The 26,199-nt window shown below is 42.2% G+C and overlaps 1 protein-coding gene across 2 annotated transcripts; it reads left to right on the forward strand.

Moving 5' to 3' along the window:
* Positions 1–1,084: 1,084 nt before the first annotated feature.
* mlxip (MLX interacting protein) lies at positions 1,085–26,199 on the forward strand. 2 transcript variants are annotated; one of them, XM_061038930.1, is made up of 17 exons: positions 1,085–1,699; positions 5,787–5,893; positions 6,137–6,222; positions 6,402–6,491; positions 6,577–6,618; positions 10,098–10,338; positions 10,960–11,049; positions 11,213–11,307; positions 13,362–13,914; positions 15,204–15,310; positions 16,903–17,008; positions 17,090–17,205; positions 17,359–17,466; positions 17,575–17,702; positions 17,797–17,920; positions 20,671–20,800; positions 23,647–26,199. In XM_061038930.1, the coding sequence occupies exons 1-17, from the start codon at positions 1,374–1,376 to the stop codon at positions 23,751–23,753; spliced, it is 2,556 nt and encodes an 851-aa protein (XP_060894913.1). In that variant the 5' UTR covers positions 1,085–1,373; the 3' UTR covers positions 23,754–26,199. The 2 variants fall into 2 exon arrangements, with proteins under 2 accessions (XP_060894913.1, XP_060894916.1); XM_061038933.1 differs by having other exon boundaries at positions 10,167–10,338.

Here is a 26,199-nt window from a genome sequence, read left to right on the forward strand (position 1 = left end):
TGCATCATCCTAACTGTGTTAACACAACACACAGATCAAACTGGACATTGAGTGGCAGTCTCACAGATTTGAGAAGATGTGTACCACAGAACAAGCTCACACTAGTGACTGAAATGATTGCAGGACTGGAAACAGAAACCTTAAAAGATTTATTTTTATTTTTAAGGGCTTGTCCATCTTCAGAGTGTCAAGTTTTAAAATCATCTGTTTACAGCAACGACTGTTGTTACATCTTAAAAATTTTAAAGTTTCATGTTGCATTTCCACTTTTAATTTCTTCCTCTTTAAATCTTTGGGATAAAGTATGAAAATACAGAAGTTTGTTAGCAAAGTGTGTGACTGACACTTTGTTTAGTATATAGCAGTGTGAGTTTATGTGTCGATGTGGATGATGCGGGGTGTTGGGTTGCTTGAAAATATTTTCATCGGCCAATGGGGAGGCCTGGCATTGAAAGTTTGGGAACCACTAAGTTAGTACAATATAGTTAGTAAACACCAGATAATCATCATCATCATCAACCTTTATTTAAGTTCTCGGAGAGATCATCGAGGGCGACCCTGCCGAGAAAACCTACATAAATGATAAACAGCGAGAAATTAGATAAAGCTACTACAGAAAATAAAATCAATAAAAGAGAAATAAAATATATACACTAAAATAATTTAAAAGCTTGAAATTACTACAGTGATAAGTCAGTAATTAAAATCAAATAAAACAGTTACAGTCAGGTATTGGGCGGTTCAAAATAATATTTCTAAAGTGTTCATAAGGGATAAAAGTGTTCAAATTCAGGTCCTGTTGTCAAATATTCCAGGAGTTTGCAGCACTAAATAATACAGGAAGGAACAAGTAAAGCCATGAAAGAAAAAGAGATAAATAGAAAATAGATAATTCTGTATCAACTACTACTGTCTGGGGTGACAATAAGTGGAAAAACATGGTAAATATCTCCAGGACAGATGTTTTGTACAAACTCCGGGCTGTGTTGACCTGCGCTTCAGGTTTATTTTGAGTCTCTTGGTGGGCGGGGCTCTGACTCTGACCAATCAGAACGCTTCAACTAAACAACTTCCTGCTCGGGACGGAGGAGCCTGCGAGCCCCCTTTTTTTTTTTTTGTCAGCTGGTCTCTTCGGCTCCAAACACGTCAAATACTCACCAAGACAAGTTAACTTAAGGCCGTTAACCACCGTCAGCGGGCTTTAAAAATGAGTGAACCGAGGAGCCGGACTCAGCGGCTCCAAGTTGACAAACTTTAACAAAGAGTCCGCTTGTGTCGCTCCCTCTTGTGAGAAGACTCATGAAAGGGAGAGTGTTTTTTATTGTCCTAGCTTGGTGGCTAACGTTAGCTATTTGTCTGGTGAGTTACCCGACATGGCAACTAGAGGGGAGATGTCTCTCCGGCAGAAGTATCGTCGTCCGCCGGCCTGCGTGAAGCAGGAGCAGGATGACGACTCGGACGCGGAGGAGACTCAGCTGGGTCTGCGGAGGTCCGACGGGCTGGAGTCTCAGATCATCCACAGCGGACACTTCATGATGTCCTCGCCCCACAGCGAGCACCCCCCGAAGAAAGGCTACGACTTCGACACTGTCAACAAACAGACCTGTCAGACCTACCACTTCGGCAAGGCGAGCATGTCGCACCTGTCCATCGACGCTTCTCTCACCAAGCTGTTCGAGTGCATGACTCTGGCGTACAGGTAAGTGACAACAACACACCTGGCCACCCTGCACGCCCATGGGAGCAATGCTGTCAAATGTTCCTCTTTCCTTTATGTCCTGAACTTCAACTTTCTTACAAGCATTTGAATCACAAGAATCAGAATTACATTGTAAGATTTCACATACAAGAAATCTGTCATGGTGCAAAAACAACAACAAACACAAACAACAACAAAAAAATACATAATAAGATTAAATATTGAAGATAGTTGAGTTGTGCAGCAATGTGCAAGATAATGAATGCAACAATCTCACAGTATAAAATGTAAAGTTTAATGTTAACTGTGGTTGTAGGACAGATTTTAAACTTCCATACAGTCCTATTTAAAATCAAAGCATATATCGATACCTGTTTCAATACAATAGCAACAAAAATAGAAAAGTCATCCAATATTGGAGCAATTTCTTTTTTTTAATCACCCAAAAATTGCAAGAAAACTCCTGCACACATTGTCTAATTTGCACAAGTATGTTGCTTGCATATTTGTGCAGTTTTGACACTTTCTCTCTTTCTCTTGCTGCAGCTTTGGGTTCAAATATGACTGAAAATCTGAGGTGTTTGTTTAAGCTTCTGTACTTTATGATACTTTTGATCTGAATCAGTTTTTATTGCCAAGTATTCACACTTACAAGGAATTGAATTTGGTGCAAAAACAACAACAAACACAGAAATAGGATACAAACAAAATACATAATAAAATTACATATTGAGGATAAATGAGCTGGACCGTTGTGCAGCAATGTGCAAGATAATGAATGCAACAATCTCACAGTATAAAATGTAAAGTTTGATGTTAACTATGGTTGTAGGACAGATTTTTAAACTTCCATACAATACCATATATCGATACCTGTTTCAATACAATAGCAACAAAAATACAAGTCTTAGGCATCCAATATTGGAGCAATTTATTGCTTTCAATCACCCAAGAATTGCAAGAAAACTCCTGCACACATTGTCTAATTTGCACAAATATGTTGCTTGCATATTTGTGCAGTTTTGACCCTTTCACTCTTTCTCTTGCTGCAGCTTTGGGTTCAAATATGACTGAAGATCTGAGGTGTTTTTTTAAGCTTCTGTACTTTATGATACTTTTTATCTGAATCAGTTTTTATTGCCAAGTATTCACACTTACAAAAACAATAAGCAAAGGACTAAAGCAAAAACAGTACAATAGTGCTCCTGCAGACAGGGAGATTAAATTAAATAAGATAAACATGTAAAAAATATAATATAATATAAAAAGACAAACTGTGCAGTGGAGGAGCTGTGCAGTTATGCAGGTGCATGATTTACAGTGAAAATAACAAGAGTGCAGTGTAAACAGAAAATATGAAAGTCCAGTGTGGGTTAATGTAACACATGAAATCTGTTTTAACCTTCATAGTACGGTGATGGGGGGGGGGGGGGGGGGGGGGGGGGGGGGGGCTGCAGCAGAAGGGACAAAACATTATTATTGTATCATTTTAAAACACATTGTATCAAATATGTTGACGACTGTTGTGTATAAACAGACAACACTAAAGTCCACTGTCCTCTGTAATAACATCATAAAAGCCAATAAAAACAATAGAAAGAGTTTTGCCAGACTTAAAAAAAAAGAAGTATTTTTTACAATACAAGTCATCTCAGGCACGGGACTCCCTGGTCTTAAATTGCAGTCACGAGTATCCTCTTCATGTAACTTCCTGCTTGACCTGTCTGTGTTTTGTCAGCTAAGTGCAGCGGTGACAGAAGCCCTCAGGCTCTTAACTATGTTCAAGTACCAGGACAAAGTTTGGCATTCAAAACTCTGCCTGCTATGATCCTGCAGATGTAAATAATCAGCAGAAAACGTACATATTGTCCTTAATAAACTATCAGTATTATTATAAATCAGGTTGTTGCTGCTGATGCATCATGTGTCGGCAAAATATGAAATAAGAAATATGCAATAAAAATGTCAATACTGTAATTATCATGTGAAGCAAAAACCAGGATCGTGAATGTTGATTAGTCTCAGCGAGCGAGCGGCCGCCTCAGGTGTTGGAAAATGAAGAAATGCAAAATCCTGCAGGTCATCGAGGGTCCGCTTGAGGCTGGCTGAAGTAGCCTTGGAAGTCACACACACACACACACCACATTCAAAAAGCCAGTTTTTACATCGTAAATGAACATGTTTACAGCCTCATTAAAAAAACAAAAATAGGTCTGATGAGCTCATGACAAAACACTGTTGTTTGTAATATACAAACCAAAAGGAGGGTTTCTAATATTAGATTTGTTTTTGTCTTCGATGAAACATTCAAAGGTACGTCAGGTTAAAGGACAGGCCTTGTGTTATGTTACCCATGGTCCTCTCTGTTTACACATACTGTTACTGTTGTGTTGGTGCGCCGCCAGCTGCTCCGAGGATTCCCTTTCACTTTACAAACTGCACCAACTTAGATTCTTTGGCAAACTCTATTTTTAGAGCAGGAAAAGCACCAACGAGCAGTCTCTGTTCTGCTGTTGTCATTCATCTGAAAAAGGAGAGCTGGTGTCTGGTTATTTACACGGCTGGCTCTGTGAACTTTCCCCCTGTAACGCTGCCTCTCTCTTCTCCCACTTCATAAATCAACCTTTTTGTTTTTGCTTCTACTTTTTTACAAAGTAAGCACACAGTGTCAGCAGGAAAAGACTGGAAAGGAAAGACAGGCCGTAAAACCGGACATAGAGAATGGAAAAAGGGAAACTATGAACCAACAAAGAGACACATTTATTTAAAACGGGAACCAGATTTAGTTTATCTCGATGGTCATTATCTCTGATGCAGGACTCAAGATGTTCTTGTCATTACCGTTAACAGTTAAACAATCATGAAAACTTCTTTTAAAACAAGATTTACTTTAATAATCCTGCGATGGGGGAAATTCACTTTTACAGGATCCTGTGGACTTGCACTGATTGAAGGGAGGTCAGAGTGAGGGGGCTGCTCACAGCGAGCAATCCTGATGTGGCGGGTGGGGGTCGGTGCCTTGCTCAAGGGTACATTGGCAGTGCTCAGGAAGCACCGGTTCGATTTCCAGATTTGGTCCGCACCAGGACCACAGGGCAGCTTTAGTCAGATATCCAGCTTAATATGAATGTTGCGCAATACATATTGATCACAGCTACAGTTATACAACTCTGTATTAACGACGAGTTCACATACTGTAGTCAGCGCAGTACACAAGTATGCTATCTCCTCGTATTATTATTTGACTTTTCCATATCACACCGACCTTCATAGATTCCCCCCGACTCCGCCGTCGTTTGTTTTGCTCGCTCTTTGATTTCTTTTTTATGCACAGTGACATTATCTGTCAGGGTGACCTGTACTGTGAGGAAACAGACTGAAACAAATGCTGATGCCTCTGTATGAGCCTCAAGATCAAACCAGACCCATCAGCATACATATAGATTATTTCTTTCACTGTTTGTTTCAATCGTTTCAGTGCATGTAAACGCCGCGGCAGGGTGGGTGTCAGACGAGGAGATTAACAACCAAAACACTTTTTTCCACAGCAAAGACTTTTTATAAGTCCAGAAAATACTAATTACAAATTCAAAGGACAAGATCGACAAAAAGAGGAGACTTACTGCTTTTGTCCACAGGGGGCGCCAAAATCAACATAAAATTGAAGGTTTCTCACAGGAGCTTTAAATCATTAGTACACTCAGGGCAGAGCTCTGTGAGTGTGTGTTGCTGCAGCAAAAGACAGAACATCATTTTTATTTTACTGTTACCTATTTTTACTTGTATTGGAGGAACAAACACAGTGTGCAAAAGTTAATTGGTGATAGGAGCCACACTCAGGCCAGTGTGTTAGCTCTTAGGTGTAGGGGTCTTTGTCATGTGTCCGTGTTAATATGAAAATCAGGTGATAATTTGGGGTAGAGTTAGAGGATGGTAAAGGTCTTACTCTGTTGATAACAAAAAGGAGAGGACCCTGATCTTGATGTTTCAGTTTTAGGATATCTCTGATCTACTTGTGTGTCATGTGTGTTACTTACGATGTCTGTAATCACCTGAGAGAGGATCTCACAGTCGTTCTCTTTCTCAGTGGTAAGCTGGTGTCTCCCAAATGGAAGAACTTCAAAGGTCTCAAACTGCTTTGGAGAGATAAGATCCGCCTCAACAACGCCATCTGGAGAGCCTGGTACATGCAGTGTAAGCGCTCCACGCCCTTCCACCACCTTGTGCACACAGATTGTTGACTGTATTGTTCTCTTGAGTGACCTGAATTTAACACTTTGTCTAACAAGCTGCAGCATGCATTATCATCAAAGAAGAAAAACATCCACATGAAAGTGATTCCAGTGTGTGCTATAGTGCCAGATGTTCATTTATCATTTATCTGTACAAACAAGAAACTGAAGGTGACTCTGACTTTTTTTATTTTTTTTCCTCCAGATGTGGCGAGAAGAGAGAATCCTGTCTGTCACTTTGTCACTCCTCTGGACGGGACCATGGACTTGGACATCAACCGTCCCGCCGAGGTAAAGCTAGACCAACGTGATTATCGTGTCGGCCAAATGACTTCTTGGCAACGAACGATCCAATGAATAGCTCTTTGTTTAGTCTCTTGAACACTTCTTATTAAGTGGGACTTCCTTTCTTTGTGCCGTTTGTTTTGGTTAATTTGGTTTGATTTCCCCTCCCTCTCTTTCCTGATCAGGCGATTGCAGCAGAGGGGAAGTGTTGGAAAAGAAGAATTGAAATTGTCATAAGAGAATACCACAAGTGGAGGACATATTTTAAGAAAAGGGTAAAAAGTGATTTCATGTATAAACTCTGTAACGTTGTGTTGAATGGATGAAATCTTTTAACGGCGCTCACTGAATCTTTCACAGTTAAACAAGCACAAGGACGATGACCTCTCCAGTTTACTGAAGGTATGTGAGAGTGCATCATGACAAATTCACCAAAGATTCACACAAAACACTGAATTCATCATCTGTTCATCGAGATGTTGATGCTTACATTTTTTAACCCTCGCTAACCCGGTCAGCGTTATGATATTTACAGCTCCAGAAAAATTAAGAGACCACTCCAAATGTTCCCTTAGGCCCTGTTTCCACCTAGCTGGGTTTTTTTTTCTTTCAGGGCAGAAAAGTGCTGGCTGGAGTGCTTTGATAAAGCGCTGTCTCTATGACAACAGTCACTTAAAAATGGCTGCCGTATGACTCAGTTGCTTTTCACTGCATGTTTTATATTTGAGATTTTTCCCCTTCACTGTGAGCATCAATTTGATAATGTCTGTCCTCCCACTTTCTCTGGAGCGAGGAGGATGTGGGTACAGTGCACGATCCATACAGGGATAAATCAATAGAGGGAATAGATATCATACATTTTGAAAAGAGCGCCCGTGATGTCATCAACAGCGCCTTTCTGCAACACAGAGCGGCACGCTGCAAACGCTCTCTCTCCTCTTTGAAAACTATTTTTAAATAGACGCTGGTGCTCAGAGCTAGGTGGACACCAGACATTAATCAGGGTCTCTACATGCATTGGAGTCATTCTTCTCCACAGTCTGTTGAAGTTTAACACAAACCTCATTCTGCCTAATGTGACGAAGAGAAGGGTGGATGGTCCCGAGCGTTCCAACAAAGTTGAATATTTGTGACAAAAGTAACAGCAGAGTTAAAGACTTCTGGAGAGTATTTCAAGACACATGAAAGTTTTCATAAAAAATCTGTGTTAATTCCACCAAATAATGATTTCCTAACTCGTCCTGAGTTAAAACATTAAGTACAACTTTTTTCATTGTATTTCTCGCGGTCTGAGAAATAAATGCATCTTTTTTGTTATCTGAACCAGGTCTCATTTAATCTCTAAATTAAATGACCTACATGAGACCATTTTATTTGGAAGTTGGGAAAAGATTTGTATACAATAAAACCAAAGATAGAAAGCTTCCTGTGTTCTTTTGTAAATAATTTCAATTTAATTAATGTCATGTTACTTGAATATTAAAAAATCTTTGGAAGAGCTAAATTGTTAAATATACCGCAAGAATCGTATCCCCCCTCTTTCTGCAAAGAAAGTGCTCCAATGTTGAAAGTTTGAGGGAGAAGTCTTGCATTTTTTCTGCTATTATGTGTAATTACTAATGTGTGAAGAATGCTTTTCCTAAATAAAAAAATAAAAAACATCTGAAAAAAAATTTAATTTTAAAAATTAAAAAAACAAAAACAAAGATAAACATATTTCTTTGCAGTGATCTCTTAATTTTCCTGAAGCTGTATTTATATACAGTACAGACCAAAAGTTTGGACACACCTTCTCATTCAAAGAGTTTTCTTTATTTCCATGACTATGAAAATTGTAGATTCACACTGAAGGCATCAAAACTATGAATTAACACATGTGGAATTATATACTTAACAAAAAAGTGTGAAACAACTGAAAATATGTCTTATATTCTAGGTTCTTCAAAGTAGCCACCTTTTGCTTTGATTACTGCTTTGCACACTCTTGGCATTCTCTTGATGAGCTTCAAGAGGTAGTCACCTGAAATGGTCTTCCAACAGTCTTGAAGGAGTTCCCAGAGATGCTTAGCACTTGTTGGCCCTTTCGCCTTCACTCTGCGGTCCAGCTCACCCCAAACCATCTCGATTGGGTTCAGGTCCGGTGACTGTGGAGGCCAGGTCATCTGGCGCAGCACCCCATCACTCTCCTTCTTGGTCAAATAGCCCTTACACAGCCTGGAGGTGTGTTTGGGGTCATTGTCCTGTTGAAAAATAAATGATGGTCCAACTAAACGCAAACCGGATGGAATAGCATGCCGCTGCAAGATGCTGTGGTAGCCATGCTGGTTCAGTATGCCTTCAATTTTGAATAAATCCCCAACAGTGTCACCAGCAAAGCACCCCCAAACCATCACACCTCCTCCTCCATGCTTCACGGTGGGAACCAGGCATGTAGAGTCCATCCGTTCACCTTTTCTGCGTCGCACAAAGACACGGTGGTTGGAACCAAAGATCTCAAATTTGGACTCATCAGACCAAAGCACAGATTTCCACTGGTCTAATGTCCATTCCTTGTGTTCTTTAGCCCAAACAAGTCTCTTCTGCTTGTTGCCTGTCCTTAGCAGTGGTTTCCTAGCAGCTATTCTACCATGAAGGCCTGATTCACACAGTCTCCTCTTAACAGTTGTTCTAGAGATGTGTCTGCTGCTAGAACTCTGTGTGGCATTGACCTGGTCTCTAATCTGAGCTGCTGTTAACCTGCGATTTCTGAGGCTGGTGACTCGGATGAACTTATCCTCCGCAGCAGAGGTGACTCTTGGTCTTCCTTTCCTGGGGCGGTCCTCATGTGAGCCAGGTTCTTTGTAGCGTTTGATGGTTTTTGCGACTGCACTTGGGGACACTTTCAAAGTTTCCCCAATTTTTCGGACTGACTGACCTTCATTTCTTAAAGTAATGATGGCCACTCGTTTTTCTTTACTTAGCTGCTTTTTTCTTGCCATAATACAAATTCTAACAGTCTATTCAGTGGGACTATCAGCTGTGTATCCACCTGACTTCTGCACAACACAACTGATGGTCCCAACCCCATTTATAAGGCAAGAAATCCCACTTATTGAACCTGACAGGGCACACCTGTGAAGTGAAAACCATTTCAGGTGACTACCTCTTGAAGCTCATCAAGAGAATGCAGAGTGTGTGCAAAGCAGTAATCAGAGCAAAAGGTGGCTACTTTGAAGAACCTAGAATATAAGGCGTATTTTCAGTTGTTTTACACTTTTTTGTTAAGTATATATTTCCACATGTGTTAATTCATAGTTTTGATGCCTTCAGTGTGAATCTACAATGTCAATAGTCATGAAAAGAAAGGACACTCATTGAATGAGAAGGTGTGTCCAAACTTTTGGTCTGTACTGTATATATTTTTTTACAGGTCATCTGTAACTTTGCACACAGAGTACTTTTGACAGCTTGCATCTAACTTCATCTTCATCTAGCTTGTAGCTTACTTAAACACACCAAATATAAATATATATATATATATATACACTAAAGGAAGGTTATTCACTGTTGAGTGCATGAAGTGTGGTTAAAGATGTAGTTCCTCTCCTTATCACTGCATGTGTGTGTGTGTGTGTGTGTGTGTGTGTGTGTGTGTGTGTGTGTGTGTGTGTGTGTGTGTGTGTGTGTGTGTGTGTGTGTGTGTGTGTGTGTGTGTGTGTGTGTGTGTGTGTGTGTGTGTGTGTGTGTGTGTGTGTGTGTGTGTGTGTGTGTGTGTGTGTGTGTGTGTGTGTGTGTGTGTGTGTGTGTGTGTGTGTGTGTGTGTGTGTGTGTGTGTGTGTGTGTGTGTGTGTGTGTGTGTGTGTGTGTTATTAACCTGCTCGATGGTTGCATTTTGAACAAAGGGACCAGAGGAGCAGTTGTCGCTGTTTGGGGAAGTCTCTCCAGACATGCTCCGTGTCTCCTTTTATCAGGATGAAGACCTGGCCGCACGTCGCCTCCCTCGCAATCGCAACGAAACGCCCGCCCCCATGGAGATGGACCCCCTCTTCGACATGGACGTGTTGATGTCCGAGTTCTCGGACACGTTGTTCTCCACGCTGGCGTCGCACCAGCCCATAGCCTGGCCCAATCCGAGGGAGATAGGTGAGAAAATGTGTCTGTTGTCTTTCTTTGTTAAATCAGTGAATAGAATAGAATTACTTTATTGATCCCAAACTGGGAAATTGTGTCCTTACAGCAGCAGGTTGTCCAAACACACAATATGAGTTAAAAACACAATGTTAGCAAATCTAAACATAATATAATATTAAATACAAAGTAAATAAGCTCTAAAAATATCAAAACTAAGAATGTGAATATATACAACCAGGATTTAACTAAGCATTACTAGTCTTAAATATGAAAGATTAAATGTAAATGTGCAAAAACAGAGTTGTAAATGAACAGTATTGACATAAGTTAAAGTGCATGAGTGTAGACATGTTATCATTAGAGACTGTTCAATATAACGGCGAGTAGACAGACAAATGAAGTGAACATGAGTGCAGGGATAATTTGTAAATTTAACATGTGCAGAACAGATTACAGTATGGAGAGACAGATATTATCATGATGAAGTCATCCTAATCAGACTCTTAGTATCTCCAACATTCAACAATTTAATTAAAAGGTTATTAATTATTTTAGAAAAAGGCATTTTCCTTCAGAGTACTGACCAGTAAAAATACAATATTCTGAATATGGGCGCTCCTTCATCCTCTACAGCTCATGCAGGGAATGCTGACATGATCCAACCAGGACTCATCCCCTTACAACCCAACCTCGACTTCATGGACTCCTTCGATCCGCTTCAAGGTATCAGTACCAGCAGCAGCAGTAGATCATCTCACATGCTTATAGAGCACACTTTACTGTAATCAAAGCACACATGTTCTGGTAACTCTGCCGCAGCCTAACACAGAAAGTAGTGTTTTTTTTTTTTACTAACCTCGAGCTAACATAGAGACTCTTGTTCCAGACTTATTTCACAGCCTCCGTCAGCCCATCTTCCCCTTTGTTTCCCCCACTGCCTCATCTGTCACCCCTCTACCCAGCAGCAGCTCTCAGACTCAGGTAAACACCACGCCGAGTCCCTAACACACACACACCTTCATGTACGTTCTGTTGTTCGCCTTTTGATTTAAGACTTTATGTTTGTATTTGATTTCTGCAAGATCTTTTACCATCAGTCTGCCTTCATTTAGCTACACGAAAATCATAATATTACTAAACTTAATCTCACAGCGCCTTCCATACACGACTTCTGCTGCTCAAACTGCTTCACTTTTAATTCATGTTCTTTAAGGAGTCAAAGACAAATCAAACTGTGGTAAATCATTGACTCGTGTTGAAGCTGCTCTCATCCTTGAAGCATTATCAGAAGTTGTTGTTTCTGTTTGTTTTTTTGTTTTTTTAACCACAGTCGGTTAAACTTAGTAAATATCGGTATAGGTGCTCTCATGTGATGACATCATCCTATCGCTGGCCCCAAATATTGATAATTAGATCTTCTTTAAATACATTGCCATAAACTAAATTTCCCAGGTACTATGATTCACTGCGTCACTACTTCATGACGCCTCACAGGGACGCTTATGACATGAATGAGGATAACATTACAGAAGTTGAATGACCAAAAACAGAAGTTGACAGCAGGATAAAAGAAGAAGAAGAAGAAGACAGCTTGGTACGCTGGACAGAGTTTAAACAAACTTAAAGGTTAAAGCAGAAGATGAGCTGACATCATATTGCAGTGAATGAATCCATTCATCCTGCCCTTTACCTTAGAGGCATTTTAGGCCCCGTGTCCACCCCAGCAAATGTGCTGCACGTCCGTCCTGTCTCTATGACAACGGCCTCTATGTGCCCGACACTGCTCTGTTAGTTTTTACTGAATATTTTTTATTTTAGATCGTTTATTTCCCGATCAGTCGTGGAGCAAAGACGATGTGGGTACAAGAAATAATCTGTAGGAGGCAGAAATACAATTCCACACATATACCACACATGGAGCGCACATAGGCAACGTGTGGAAAAACTACAGCTGTGGACACTCTGCAGGGCTGAAAGAGTGCAGAAACTTAAGAGCTCTTCACACTTAAATGTAGCAGAAATCAAGTATATCCTCTGAAAATAACTCTGTGAGTCATGACTGTCTACAATGGGTGTAACACCCGAGTCCCACTGTCTGTGATGTTTTCAGAGTTTTCAGAGTCCTATCTTCAGTTTGTTTACATCGCCCGGACGGCCGGCTGACTCCTCCCCTCACGTATAAAAGTTGTTTAATTGAGGGACTAGAGAAAAGAAGAATAACATACTGTACTCACTGCTTAACTGTGTTTCTAGATCACGCTCATTTCAGGTAAATTTACATGCAGTGTGAAGATACGAGCATAATAAAGATCGCTAGCATTAGCATGCTAACACAACAATGCAGCGCAAGTTGTTTTGGTTTCATGCTGGTGCTCAAGGGCGACACCTGCTGGATCAAAAAATCACATATAAAGCCTTTAAGTCCACATGTTTGTAAAAAAATAAAAATATTTAGATGATGCATTTATCATTGTGTGAAGACGTACCTGATGAAGACTAAATGTGATTTTAAAAGACTAAAATGAGGACACACAAGACTAGATCATAATTCATAAGTAGTACAGAAAACACAAAAAGATCTCAATGCAGGAAAATAAATGTTTGGTACTAAAACATTTTCGGGGGCGGAGCTTCCCTTTTTTTGTCTTCGGCTCATCACATCTCTGATTGAGCAGCAACAACATCATCTTAACAGGTGATAGAAAAACTAAAACAAAGCAGGAAGAAATAAAAAGAACATGAGTGTAAAAACGTTGCGGTTATAAAAGAGCAGCAGAGAAGTGAGAGTGAGGAGAACTAAACGTCTGATGACCCGATAATAAAAAGATCTTCACAGGTAAACAAGCTCATAATTCTGATTTTTGACGATGTCATTGCAGGCAAATAAAAAAAGCACATAAAAAGTTCAGAGTTTACTAACGTGTTATTGTCGTAATCTAAACCAGCATTAATGTGAGTTTTTGTCTGAATCATCATCATTGCTCTTAAAGACAGGACTGAGTGTGGTCCCTTTTCCTTTTGTCATCCCTTACTAGGCCCAGCTAATCTCCATGCAGATCCCAACCAACCACATCTCCCCTCCCGACCCCCTGCCCATCCCCTCTCCCATGGCCGGTCAAACCAGCCAAACAGGAGGTAGTGATGCTGCCTTTGTACAGAACTTCATGCCTCTGTTTCCCGAGCAGGTGGCGCCCAGTGAAACTGTAGTGTCCTCTCAGCCGCTGTCCCATGATCCTCTGGCGCAGTGCCTCTCGGGTCAGGACATGGCCTCAGCATCACCCATGGTCCCCTCCCCCCTGGACAGCACCTCAGCGACTGTAGTCCCGTCCGTGAAAGCGTCCTCCGCTGTCACGCCCAGCAACGCAGCCACCACCTTCAGCTCCGAGTACAGCTCCATATCCACTCAAGCTCCGCCTCCTCCTCCTTCTCAGCTCCAGCCCTTGGCTCCTTTAAATGCTACTCCTGTGCAGCACGCTCAGACTTTTGCCCTGCCGCGCCCCTTTCATTCATCCAGTGCCAACAAGAGCCGGCCTGTGCAAAGGATCGCTCCGGCTAACACACTCCCCGCCTCCCACCTCATCCTCACAGGTCTGTAGTTCCTCTTCTTAGGAGCAAGAGGCTGATTGATTTTACGATTGATTGATGCTGTTATGCCACAAGATAGCACCCAAGTCAGTATAGATTTGTAGGGATGGCATGTTAACATATCTTAATGACTGGAGCTCCATCCCCCAATAATGTCCTTTGAGAAAATATATGAGGCCCTGTTTTTTAATATGAGGAAAACAAATTGCATGTTTTTATATTTATATCAATAAAATCATTGAATATAAGAGTTAGAAACATCTTTACACGAATCAGACATAACATCATGACCATCTGCCTCGTACTGTGTGCTTCCGACTCATTTCCTTGGAGGACAAAATGTTCACTTGCTGTCTAACATCCCCCACCCACTGACAGGTGCAACTCTAAAGAGCTGAATACTCTGCTTTTGGTTACCTGTTACAGACCGGAAATGTGGGCGGGTGCTTTGTTGTGATATAACGGGTTAACCTACATTTCTACAATTCACTTAGCAGATGCTTTTATCCAAAGCGACGTACATCAGAGAGTAAGAACAACACAAGCAAGGATCTAGAAAAAAGGGAACAATGTCAGTAAGAGCAAACGATCAGCTTTGAGTCTGATTGGACACACAGGTGCTGACAGGAAGTGACCAGAGGCAAAGCACAACATTGAGGGCAGTTCTTGAGAGCTCTAATCAGTATAGAAACCATCTTATAAGTCGTCGTTATCAAACAAAAACCATCGTCATTACCATCATCATCAATAATATGGAGACCATCATCTTTAAGTTAGTAGGTATTCATGAAAGAGCTGGGTCTTTAGCTTTTTCTTAAAGGTGCAGAGGGACTCTGCAGATCACATGGAGTTTGGAAGTTCATTCCACCACCGGGGGGCGACAGAGGAGAAGAGTCTAGTCAGCGTCTTAGGACCCTGTTGTGAAGGTTGGATCAGACGCCTTTCATTGGCAGAGCGTAGTGGGCGGGAGGGAGAGTAGACCTGGATCAGAGAGTTAAAGTAAGGAGGAGACGTTTTTGTCGCTGTTTTGTCAGCGAGCAGCAGAGTTTCAAATTTGACAAACAATTTAACATGAAATGACTGGATGTGAAATCATTCATTATTGTGCATTAACTCTGTTTTAAAAACAATGAGGAGTGAAGTGAACCACACAGATGTGTCTTGCATAAATGGAAAAGTCACAGAGAAATAAAGCAGGCTGTATTCATCGTATCAAAAATGATTTATTCACATATAAATGCAGATAAAAATGAACATTTCTCTTTCTTACTGTCTCTGATTTGCTCTCTCAGCCCCTTTCCCAGGTCACGCGAATGCTGTGATTGTAACGCCGACGCCTCTGAAAGCAGAAGTTGTGCAGAACACAGGCGTGGTCATCACTCCTTCTCATCTTGCAGGGGTAAATATTCAGCTCTGTCCCTGTTTCATTTACTTCTGACACCACTCAGGGTTGATGTTATACTAGCTGCTCAATACATCTAAAGGCTTACTTTTCAACTTTCAGTGCAGATTTTCATCAAAACAAAACAAATTCATCTGATCAAAACAAATGCTCTCTCCCAAGCTCCCCCTCCCCTCCCGTCTTCACCCTACCCCATTTTTCTGGTTGGCGTTTTTTGTTTTGGATTTTGAAAACTTTAAAGAAAATCAGAGAATCGAAAAACACCAAGTAAACTTTCATCTGAAAAAAGATTCTTCGATCAATTCACGTAAAGATATGCATCTCAAAGTTGTTTTGGAGTTTTTAGGCCGTAGAAAGTCTTCTCTTCAGGTTTGGAAAGTCTGATGGTTCTCCTTAGGATGACACTCTGTTTTAATGCCTTTAATGTGGGCGGGACCGTCTCTCTTCCCCCACCTGGTGGCAGTGGTTGTGGTTGGACAAGGAGGAGTTCACTCAAGAAAAAAACATGTCTGAAACGTGTTTGAGCCTCTGAGTGAAACATAAACAAACTGGAGGAAGCGCCAACCCGTCCTCATGAACACATCCAGAGGGAGTTTGACTTCACTCTCCTTTTAGGAAGTCTCCACAATATATTTACATAGGGTTTATTTGATTTGTTTTGTTGCTATATTTATATTCAGAAAGCCGCATATTACACCTTGAGTCTTTAATTTCATTTAAATATACAACACACAACAGAGGAAACTTTTATCTGGTAAAAAAAACCAGACAGAAAATAAAATTGTTGAGTGTTTACAGCGACAAGATTTTTTTTTAATACTTTATTTTTAATTTTTGTTTTACAAGAAACACAGAACAAGTGAGGACTAGGGCAAGACAGTATGAATAAGATCAAATACAAGAATGTAAAAGGTACAGGTACAGTACATAATGGATGGTACATTCTAATGAAAAAAGAAATATTTAGGAGTCTTTATCTTTGTATAAATCACATTTTCTCCAATATTCTCCTCCCTTCTCCTTTTGAAGTCGCAGGACAAAAGTCATTTTTTCCATAAAGCTGATAGAATTCACAATGTTCCTCAACAGTCTCATGGTAGGACTGTTCCTCTGAAGCCAACATTTAGCGATTGCTTTTTTACTTGCCACCATAAGAGTCTTTAAAAGGTAAATGTCCTTTTTATCAAGACCTTCTGGAATTTCCCCGAGGTAGAGGGACGTGAAAGAGAAATCCAATGTGATGTTCAGAGTCTCTGCGATTAATAGTTTCACATCTTTCCAGAAGGGCTCAAGACGTGGACAACCTCAGCGACAAGATTGACTCATTTTATGGAGTTATTTTTAATGCCTGAAACTCCTGCTAACATTTCTCACAGCTAATATTCCCAGTGAGTCATACTTTGAACCACTAAAAGTCGGCAGCGTATTTTTTGCCAGGTAATAAAACATGTATAAGACCAGATCCGCTTCGCAGAGTGCTTCTCACAAGAGCTGTAACTTTTCTTAAAACCTGTCCAGTAAAAAAAAAGTCCTGGTCCTGTTGCTCTCTTTTTTTAAACTTTATTTTTTTCTCATTTCATGTATCTCAGGCTCCTGGATTTCACGTCGTGTCCCAGCAGTCCCCCCAGACGATTGTGCACAAAGAAAAGTCTTACCCTTCCAGCCGCAAAAATCAAAAAGCCTCGTCCAGTGTCGGTGAGAAATCAGGATTTACAAAAGCAACTTAGAGTTCAAAAACTGCACATTACAAGATGTTTTTTTTTTCTCTCTTTCCAGTGCACAGACAGCCAGGATCAGGTCAAGGGTCACCGTGCAGGTTAGACCAAGTCCCCAGTCCCCAGGCTCTGATCAGCAGCTGCAGTACAGCGCTGGTAAAGAATGAACACAATCAGGTTTGTCTGCTTTCTTAAATCGTTTTCCATCATTAGCACATGATTCTTATTTGGATGTAATCAGTAGAATTTCCTCGCCTCCTTTATTTGTAAATGATAATGAACTCCTCGCATATATCCTGTGTCATATTCTTCCTGCTCTTTGTGTGACAGGGTCGGAGGACGACTCACATATCTGCTGAACAAAAGAGACGATCAAACATAAACATTGGCTTCAAAACGCTCTGCAACCTGGTGCCCACTCTGAAGTCTCAATCAAATGTGGGTGTACCCGTATGGCAATGTTTGTGCAGAGTGTTTGCTTCACATGTTGCGCAATATTAAATGTATTTGCCCCCCTTCCCTTCCTTTCCTTTCCTGCCCTCTTAGATCACTAATGCAATCACGTTGCAGAAGACAGTGGAGCACATCGGGAAGCTGCAGCAGGAGAGGCAGCAGTTACAGGAGGAGGTCAGGAGACTACGAGAGGAGATAGAGGAACTCAACACCTCCATAAAGTATGCAGACACATCATGTACTATAGCTCCCTTTTAGTGATATACAAAGTTAGACTGATACTTAATAGCTGCTTCTCTCAATGCTTATCCACAGCTTGAGTCAGGAGCAGCTTCCTGCAACCGGTGTGCCAGTCAGGCGTCAGCGAATCGACCACATGCAGGAGAAGTTCAATGAATACGTGAAAAACCGAACTCTGCAGAACTGGAAGTTCTGGATCGTATCCTTCATTCAGAGAGGGTTCATTGACCCACACAGATTACAGCTCATTCATAACACAGGGGTGTAGAGAGAGCATGTTTCTCCATCTGGTATGATCGTCTTCAGACCAGACTGATAGATGACAGAGAGATTATATCCTGTGACGTTCACTGTACAGGTCGAGTTCCCTTTCTGCGGTCCTTCAGGTTTTAAACTGTATCTGCAGCATGTTCCCCCTGAATCCAAAATACTTCACACAAGCACTAAATTAACACCAATTAATCTGAGTGTTTATAAACTTCATCTGACTGCATTAAAGGCTTTATATGTGATTTTTTTGATTCAGCAGATGTCGCCCTTTAGCACCAGCATGAATCCAAAACAACTCGCGCTGCATTGTAGTGTTAGCATGCTAATGCTAGCGATCTTTATTATGCTCGTATCTTCACACTGCATGTAAATTTACCTGAAATGAGCGTGATCTAGAAACACAGTTAAGCAGTGAGTACAGTATGTTATTCTTCTTTTCTCTAGTCCCTCAATTAAACAACTTTTATACACGAGGGGAGGAGTCAGCCAGCCGTCCCGACGATGTAAACAAAGTGAAGATAGGACTCTGAAAACTCTGAAAACATCACAGACAGTGGGACTCGGGTGTTACACCCATTGTAGACAGTCATGACTCACAGAGTTATTTTCAGAGGATATACTTGATTTATATTATATTTAAGTGTGAAAAATCTCATATAAAGTCTTTAAAGTGGTTTCAGCTCATTATTCTCAGGCCTTCGTCATACTGGGAAACATTTCCTCTACAGTGCTTATTCATTTAAATAATATTTCTTTGCAGTAAATTCAGACTTATTTGTGTGTTTATTGCAAATGCTTATAGTGCACTAATGAGGGAATTGCAATTTATTAATAGTGCTTCATTCAACGGTGCAGCCCTTTTCTAAATCTATCATCACTGAACAGTGGCCCCTGCTTCAGATTTAAATGTATTTCTAAACCATGAAGTCAATCAATCCCAAAGTCAAACCTTTAAAGGGGTCATATTCAGAAAAATCCACTTCTTCAGTGTTTTTGAACATATATTTGGGTAACCTGAGAGTCTACTGACCCACAAAATGTGAAATAAACCCATCCAGTTCTTTGTTTGTGGTCTGCATAAGTCTTACAACACAGAGAAAAATGCTCTGTTTTAAATGTGCTCTCCTTGTGACATCACAGTGGGATTCTGGTTAAAAAAAATCCCCTCCCCTCCCCTGGTATCTCCACCCATGGACTCCACCCCCAGACTAGAACAAAACTTTTGCTCAGGTCGGCCATTTTTATTCTCACTACAGAGGAGTGATGTCTACGGGGAAAACTCGGGGGGGGGGGGGGGGGTGTCATTTCATTTAAAGAGACACACACACCAAAACAGAGCGTTCTGAGAGAGCTGGTTTATACAGGGTCACAAACCTCCTCTGGTGCTTGATTCATGTTATATTTTGACCAAAGCACAGCACAGATGTTTCATTTAGACCACAGGGGGACTGTTTGAAAAGGTGGAGGAGGGGGATAATATGTTCTCTTGAAGCAACATGAAAAGTTCTTTAATTAATTTTTAACCTTTTCTCGAAATCTCAAAGAGTCATTGAGGGCATGCTCTCATTTTCCATGATGTTGAGAGTACAACAAAACAGAATAAATATGCACAAAAGATAAATACAGAGAGCCGCGACAACACAACTTAAAACAGTTCAGTCAGGCAAATCACATTTGTGTCGTTGAAAATATTGATGCAGCAGAACATAGTTTGTGTTTGGCCTCTCTGCTCCGTCCTCATCACATTTGAGGAGTGGTGGGATGGTGGGAGAGAGGGGGGAGAGAGAGGGGGGAGAGAGAGGGAGAGAGAGAGAGGGGGGAGAGAGAGGAGGAGAGAGAGAGGGGAGAGAGGGGGGGAGAGGAGAGAGAGAGGGGAGAGAGAGGGGGGGAGCGGGAGAGAGAGAGAGAGGGGAGAGAGAGAGAGGAGAGAGAGGAGAGAGAGAGAGGGGAGAGAGAGGGGAGAGAGAGAGGGAGAGAGAGAGAGGGGAGAGAGAGAGAGGAGGGAGAGAGAGAGGGGAGAGGGGCGAGAGAGGGGAGAGAGAGTGGGGAGAGAGAGAGGAGAGAGAGGGGAGAGAGAGAGGGAGAGAGAGAGAGAGAGAGGGGAGAGAGAGAGAGGGGAGAGGGGCGAGAGAGGGGGGAGAGAGAGAGGAGAGAGAGGGGAGAGAGGAGAGAGAGGGGAGAGAGAGAGGGGGGGAGAGAGAGGGGGGAGGGAGAGAGAGGGAGGGAGAGAGAGCGGGCAGAGAGAGAGAGAGGGGGAGAGAGAGGGGAGAGAGAGAGAGGGGGGAGAGAGAGGAGAGAGAGGGGAGAGAGGGGGGAGAGAGAGAGGGGAGAGGGAGAGAGGAGAGAGAGAGAGAGGAAAGAGAGAGAGGGGGGAGAGAGAGAGAGAGAGTTGAGCCTGTGAGACTTTGAGCATTATCCAGTTTTCAGAAGGTGTTGAGAGTTTACTTTGAGACTGTGTTGATAAAGACGCTCAGTAAAAAACATTTCCTGTCATGTTACAGTGAGAGCTGCAGATTCTATCACCATTATTTTTGACCATAGTTGTTCACCATCAGGTTATTTTTCCGCACGTCGTCCGAGGTCAAACAAAAAGATGTTTAGAGTCTGGTCTCAAACGATGAATCGGGCAGAAAAGCACACGTCTGTCCTGTGATGATCCTTGACTTTGATCCATTCTAGTTCAGCATCATCATCAAGCCGCTCTTCGACTCATTCAACGGGATGGTGTCGACTGCGACCCGAGCAGAGCTGTGTCAGACGACGCTGCAGTGGCTCGACCGTCACTGCTCTCTTCCCGTGCTGAGACCCAGTAAGTCAAACAATCTGATACCTGTCGGCTTTGAGCCTTCAACCGGACCTCAGGTGTGACGGTGTTAATTCTCTGACTTGTGATTTGTGAAAAGTAGTTGCAGCGTGCTCCAGTCAGTTTCTGTCCACCTCAAGTGACCCAGATTGTTATGAGAAATTAAAAAAAGCTCCTCACTAACAATTCAGAATACGGGACATGAGAAAAGAGGCAAGGGGAGGAGAGAGGGGGGGAGAGAGAGGTGGGAGAGAGAGGAGAGAGAGAGAGGGACAGAGAGGGGGGAGAGAGAGAGAGGAGAGGGACAGAGAGGGGGGAGAGAGAGGGGAGAGAGAGGAGAGAGAGAGAGAGGGACAGAGGGGGGGGAGAGAGAGGTGGGAGAGAGAGGGACAGAGAGGAGAGAGAGAGGGGGGAGAGAGAGAGGGGGGGAGAGAGAGGTGGGAGAGAGAGAGAGGGACAGAGAGGGGGTAGAGAGAGAGGGGGGAGAGAGAGAGAGAGGGACAGAGAGGGGGTAGAGAGAGAGAGGAGAGAGAGGGGGGGAGAGAGAGGTGGGAGAGAGAGGGACAGAGAGGGGGGAGAGAGAGGGGGGGAGAGAGAGGTGGGAGAGAGAGGAGAGAGAGAGAGGGACAGAGAGGGGGTAGAGAGAGAGAGGAGAGAGAGAGGGGGGGAGAGAGAGGTGGGAGAGAGAGGGACAGAGAGGGGGGAGAGAGAGGGGAGAGAGAGGAGAGAGAGAGAGGGACAGAGAGGGGGAGAGAGAGAGGGGAGAGAGAGGGGGAGAGGGAGGGGGGAGAGAGAGGAGAGAGAGGGGGAGAGGGAGGGGGGGAGGGGGGAGAGAGGGGGGAGGGGTTAGAGAGAGGGTAGAGAGGAGAGAGAGAGGTGGGAGAGAGAGAGAGGGAGGGACAGAGAGAAAGAGAGGGGGGAGAGGGAGGAGGGGGGAGAGAGAGGGAGGGACAGAGAGAGAGAGGGAGGGACAGAGAGAGAGAGAGATGTAGAGAGAGAGCTCTAGGGGCGATTCAAAGGCACATTGAGCAGTAGCATGAAGACAGAAGATAAGGAGTTGCAACGTAGACTAGAAAATATAAAAAATGAAATATAGAAAATGAAATACAAAATAGAAGAAGTAGAAAAGAGATAAAAGTGGAGATCAGGTGTAAACAGAACTATATGCAGCAGATGGATACTGAGTGGGTGAAGTGATTATGGTGCAACGGAGAACAAAAAAACACAGGAAATGAAATATATGCAGAGCTATATGAGTAGTATTTAAAGTTGTATCTGTCACCATCACTGCTTGTTATTTCCTGCCGTTACGCCTGATATTAAGCAACCATGATGACACGTCAGGAAGTGTAAGAGATCATGACATAAAGTGTGACACAGCCTGAGCTCGTGGAAAAGAACAATCGATTATTACACCTTCCTTTTTACCTCCCACTTAGTGAGAGTAAAACCTTCAGTTCCTGACTCAGTCTGACTTTAATCTGCACACTCACAGTGGATCTGACGACAAGATTTGACGGCAAAAAGATTCCCGTTTCTTCAGTCGGAGGTGAAGGAACTCCCCGCTGAGCTTCGGGGTGCTGGACCTGAGCCGCTGCCGGAAACAAAAATTTGCTTTTTATTTTTGTGCCATTGGGGCTTTACCCTCAAATTGACTGATTGGCTGAATGATTAAAACATTTTAATGTTCTGCAATCATGGAAAAGGTTTCTGAGTCATTGTTCTCAGCCCGTCATTCAGGGCTCTTCAGCATACTGGAGAACTTTGATGCAGTCATGAAAAAGTCCTGGTAGATTAAAAATAAAAAAATCCCCTAGTGTCATTAAAAACATTAAAGAGGAGATATTATGGTGTATCATATTTGAGACATGCAGGTTCTCCCCCTTGGCGGGCTTGCAGAGAGCTGGGCAATGAGAGGAAAGTGGGCTTGTAGGGAGGGGGAGGGGCTTAAAGACAGTACCAACACGGCCTGTGTCAGACAGCGGCTGAGCTGAGAGTTTTCACAGATACCAGGATGAATTAATAAGGAGGTTTTTTTTAGCTGTATATCTTGCAAAGCCCCTTCAGAGGTTTCACTGAGTGAAAATTGAAAACTTCAAATAAGCATTGTACGGGGCGCAGGATGGCCTAGCGGTTTCATTATGCACCCCATGTACGGAGACTGTAGTCCTCGTCGCAGCAGCCGTGGATTAGACTTCCGACTTCGACCCTTTGCTGCATGTCTAGAGGCGCTGCTTTTCCCGAAACACATTACAGAAAGACATTGGACTAGGGCTCGACCAATATGGGATTTTTGGGGCCGATATCGATATTAGGGAGGTGGAAAAAAATCATATACCGATATATCGGCCGATATCTTTCTTAGATCTATGTTCTATCTGTAGAGATAGATAGATTTAGATACACACATTTATTGTGTTGATCCCTCAAACGCACTTAAAGAAAAGATATATAATGAAGACAAGATGTTCACTCAACTGGAAAGTAACTGAGCGTGATGATGATTGTTGTAATCCATATAGCGCCCTCTGCTGGTGACAGCCTGAAAGAGAACTGCTGGTGTAAATACAACGATACAAATGAAATATGATTTGACTGGTGAATAAGTCTAGTAATATCGTTGCATATCTGCAATTAAATGATCCGATACCGATAGTCACTGAATTTGCTGATATCGGCCGATATGATCGACTGGCTGATTTATCGGTCGAGCTCTAAGTAAACCCCTGACTCTCGTCTTCTGCACAGTGCTTACTAAAATCTGAGTTGCTTTACCCAGTTGAACCACACGCTAACTTTTAAAGAGTCAAAGGTCAGTCAGGTTTAAATGTGTGATTTTGTTTTTTTTCCAGTGGTGCTGAGTACCCTCCGCCAGCTGAGCACATCAACATCGATCCTCAGCGATCCGTCCCTGCTACCTAAAGAAGCCATCCAAGCCGTCACACACCCGGATGTGTAGCCCCCCCCCCTCAGAGGAAGAGGACAACATATCGCTACCTTCCCTTCTGTTCACTCAGAAGGGTTACCACGTCTTCCACAGATCCCCCTCTTCCCGCCTTAATCTATACAAAAATGCGAGTGAGCCTTGGTGGACTTTGACTCTGCGTGGGGAAGCCGGGTATTCGTTTTGATTTGTTTGGTGACTCGTGGGATTCATGCACGCTGGAAGCCCCTTATCTGACATCAAGAACAACTTGGCTTTTTATCTTTTTACATGTGAATGACGGCAAGTGCTACCGCCTTCAGATACTGTCCGGGAAGATCTTCTGAATATGTCATCGGACGACGGGGCCTGTGGTGTGCTTTTCTTTGAACAAAAATATATCTTTGATTTTACTTTCACAACGTAAGAACAACTTTGTGTCAAAAAGGGAAATATTGAGTGCTTGTTCATTTAGTTTTCTCTCTGATGTATAAAGTGCAAGAAGCTTTTTTTTTTCACAAGGAAAATTACATGAATGTTGGATTTCTTTCAGAAGTATAGCTGACAGTATAGTTTTTTATTTTTTCGCCTGAAAGATGAGTAAGTACTTAAAAGAGAGGTGAGAATCCGTCCCTCATTTACTCAGGTGAATGTTATTTAGCCAGTTAGCCTTTAGCGACCTTTATGCTACGCTCCTGAAAATTTCTAGAAAAATGTCATCTTCCCCTAGTGGCTCCTTCAAACATTACGCCTCACAGTGGGAGATTTCCCCTGTGGAGCGAGGGTGGTCTCAGGAGGCTGCAGAAGTCATAATGTAATGTTTACAAAGACGGCAAACAAACAAACGCACAAACTGGTGAGCAGAAGATGGAGCATGAAGCCGCCTCGTTAAATGTTTAAGAGCAGAATGAAAGGATCTCGTCTCCTGCTCACTCGCTCGACATACGGTATGTCTTGCTGCGTTCACACTTCAGCTCACCCTGACTTCTTGTTTTTATTTTGACTGAGAGGCAGGCAGCAGAAAGTCTGCATGAAGTCAGGGTGAAAATGTGTCTTGTTTGCGTTCACACATGCCCCTCATCCTAAAAACTGTCAGGAGTTTTGTGCACATACACATACTTTGGTTTCTACTGGACAGGTCTTATCAAACTTGAACGTTACTTTCAGCCCTCTTAGGGAGCAGAACTGAAAGTTCAGTGTAGTATAAATAATTATGATACAACTTTACATTTACATGTACAGTGTTACGAGGTCAGAGCTGAATGCACAGCAGCTGTAGGGGTCTTTAAGGGTCTTTGTCGAGCACTCAGGGCTGCGCTGATCAGCGTAATCATTCTCCTTTATTAGCAAATGGAGTGAAGATTATTCTCAGCTTCTCGTCTTCTGTGAGGGTACGGATTACACCACGTTTTTTTTTTTCTGTTACACTAATTTATAAAGTTTGGCAAAGACAGAAAAGAGGCGTCGCTCTGCCTTTGTTAGAAGACACAAGACATGGAAGCAGAACAAAAAGCCATATGAGAGGAGCAGCCGTCCATTCAGTTTCTCACTCTGCTGACTGCTTGAGAATCCGCCTCCTCAGATGTAGTCGGCAGTGTTAACAATCATCCGCCTTCTAGTGACATAAAGTGTCCTTACTTGTGAACTCTGCAGGGTGATCACTCTTTCTGTTTAAGTTTTTTAATTTTTTTTATTTGTGGTTCAGCACTCCTCAGGCAGACAAAGATTTGGTTAACCGGTGTTTGAACTTTCTTTTTTTTCTGCAGTACTACTGAGTTTACTCCCCAAGTTTTACGGAAGCAAAAATGCACCTCCCACAGTTCCTGTTTCATGAATGTGCAGCTTTTTTTTTTTTGTGTGTGAGGTTTTTTTTGTGGATCGCAGATGTCTTTTAATAGAAAATGTTACCTTTTTTTTTTTTTACATTTTAGAAATGTTATCCATGTTGATATAGAGGCCGCACACTTTGCATTGATATTTTAAAGTGTACAAAAGTGACACTAATTTTAAAAAATAGTGTATTTTTAAGTCGGCTGTGTTAAGAAGCTCATGTTATCCAATGATTTATTGAAACTACGTTAACAAAAAAGGACTTCTGAATGCAGCTATTAGTGTTATGACTGTTAGTTTTCCTTAATATCTTCTGTCTGACACATGGGGCGGACATGATCAAAACATGAGTTAACAAAACGACAGAATTCCCCATAGCGCCCCCTCAGATCTGCGTTTGCATGATGATGTTCATTTATTTAAAAGTCACACCTGGTTGTATTTCCAATTTTCCGTTTGCTGTTTCTGCAAGTTTTAGTTTCTTTTTTTTTAAACAGATGATGTACAGTATAACACTGCAGACAGATTTAGTATTTTATTTGTTTTTTGAAGAAGTAAAGATATTTTTATTGCTGCATCTTTCTCTCTTCCAAAGTTCACATATGTCTTCAGGTTTAAGGATGCCTTCCAATAAAAGCAACAACGATACAAA

This window comes from Labrus mixtus, chromosome 5, assembly GCF_963584025.1.
Source record: "Labrus mixtus chromosome 5, fLabMix1.1, whole genome shotgun sequence".
NCBI lineage: Eukaryota > Metazoa > Chordata > Actinopteri > Labriformes > Labridae > Labrus > Labrus mixtus.

What these genes read in the sequence shown, in the direction of transcription:
- mlxip (XM_061038930.1), top strand. Translation starts at nt 1,374, where the DNA reads ATGGCAACTAGAGGGGAGATGTCTCTCCGGCAGAAGTATCGTCGTCCG. An exon ending in GAGAGCCTGGTACATGCAGT is followed by an intron (nt 5,894 to 6,136) that starts GTAAGCGCTCCA and finishes TTTTTCCTCCAG; the next exon opens with ATGTGGCGAGAAGAGAGAAT. An exon ending in GCAGCAGCTCTCAGACTCAG is followed by an intron (nt 11,308 to 13,361) that starts GTAAACACCACG and finishes ATCCCTTACTAG; the next exon opens with GCCCAGCTAATCTCCATGCA.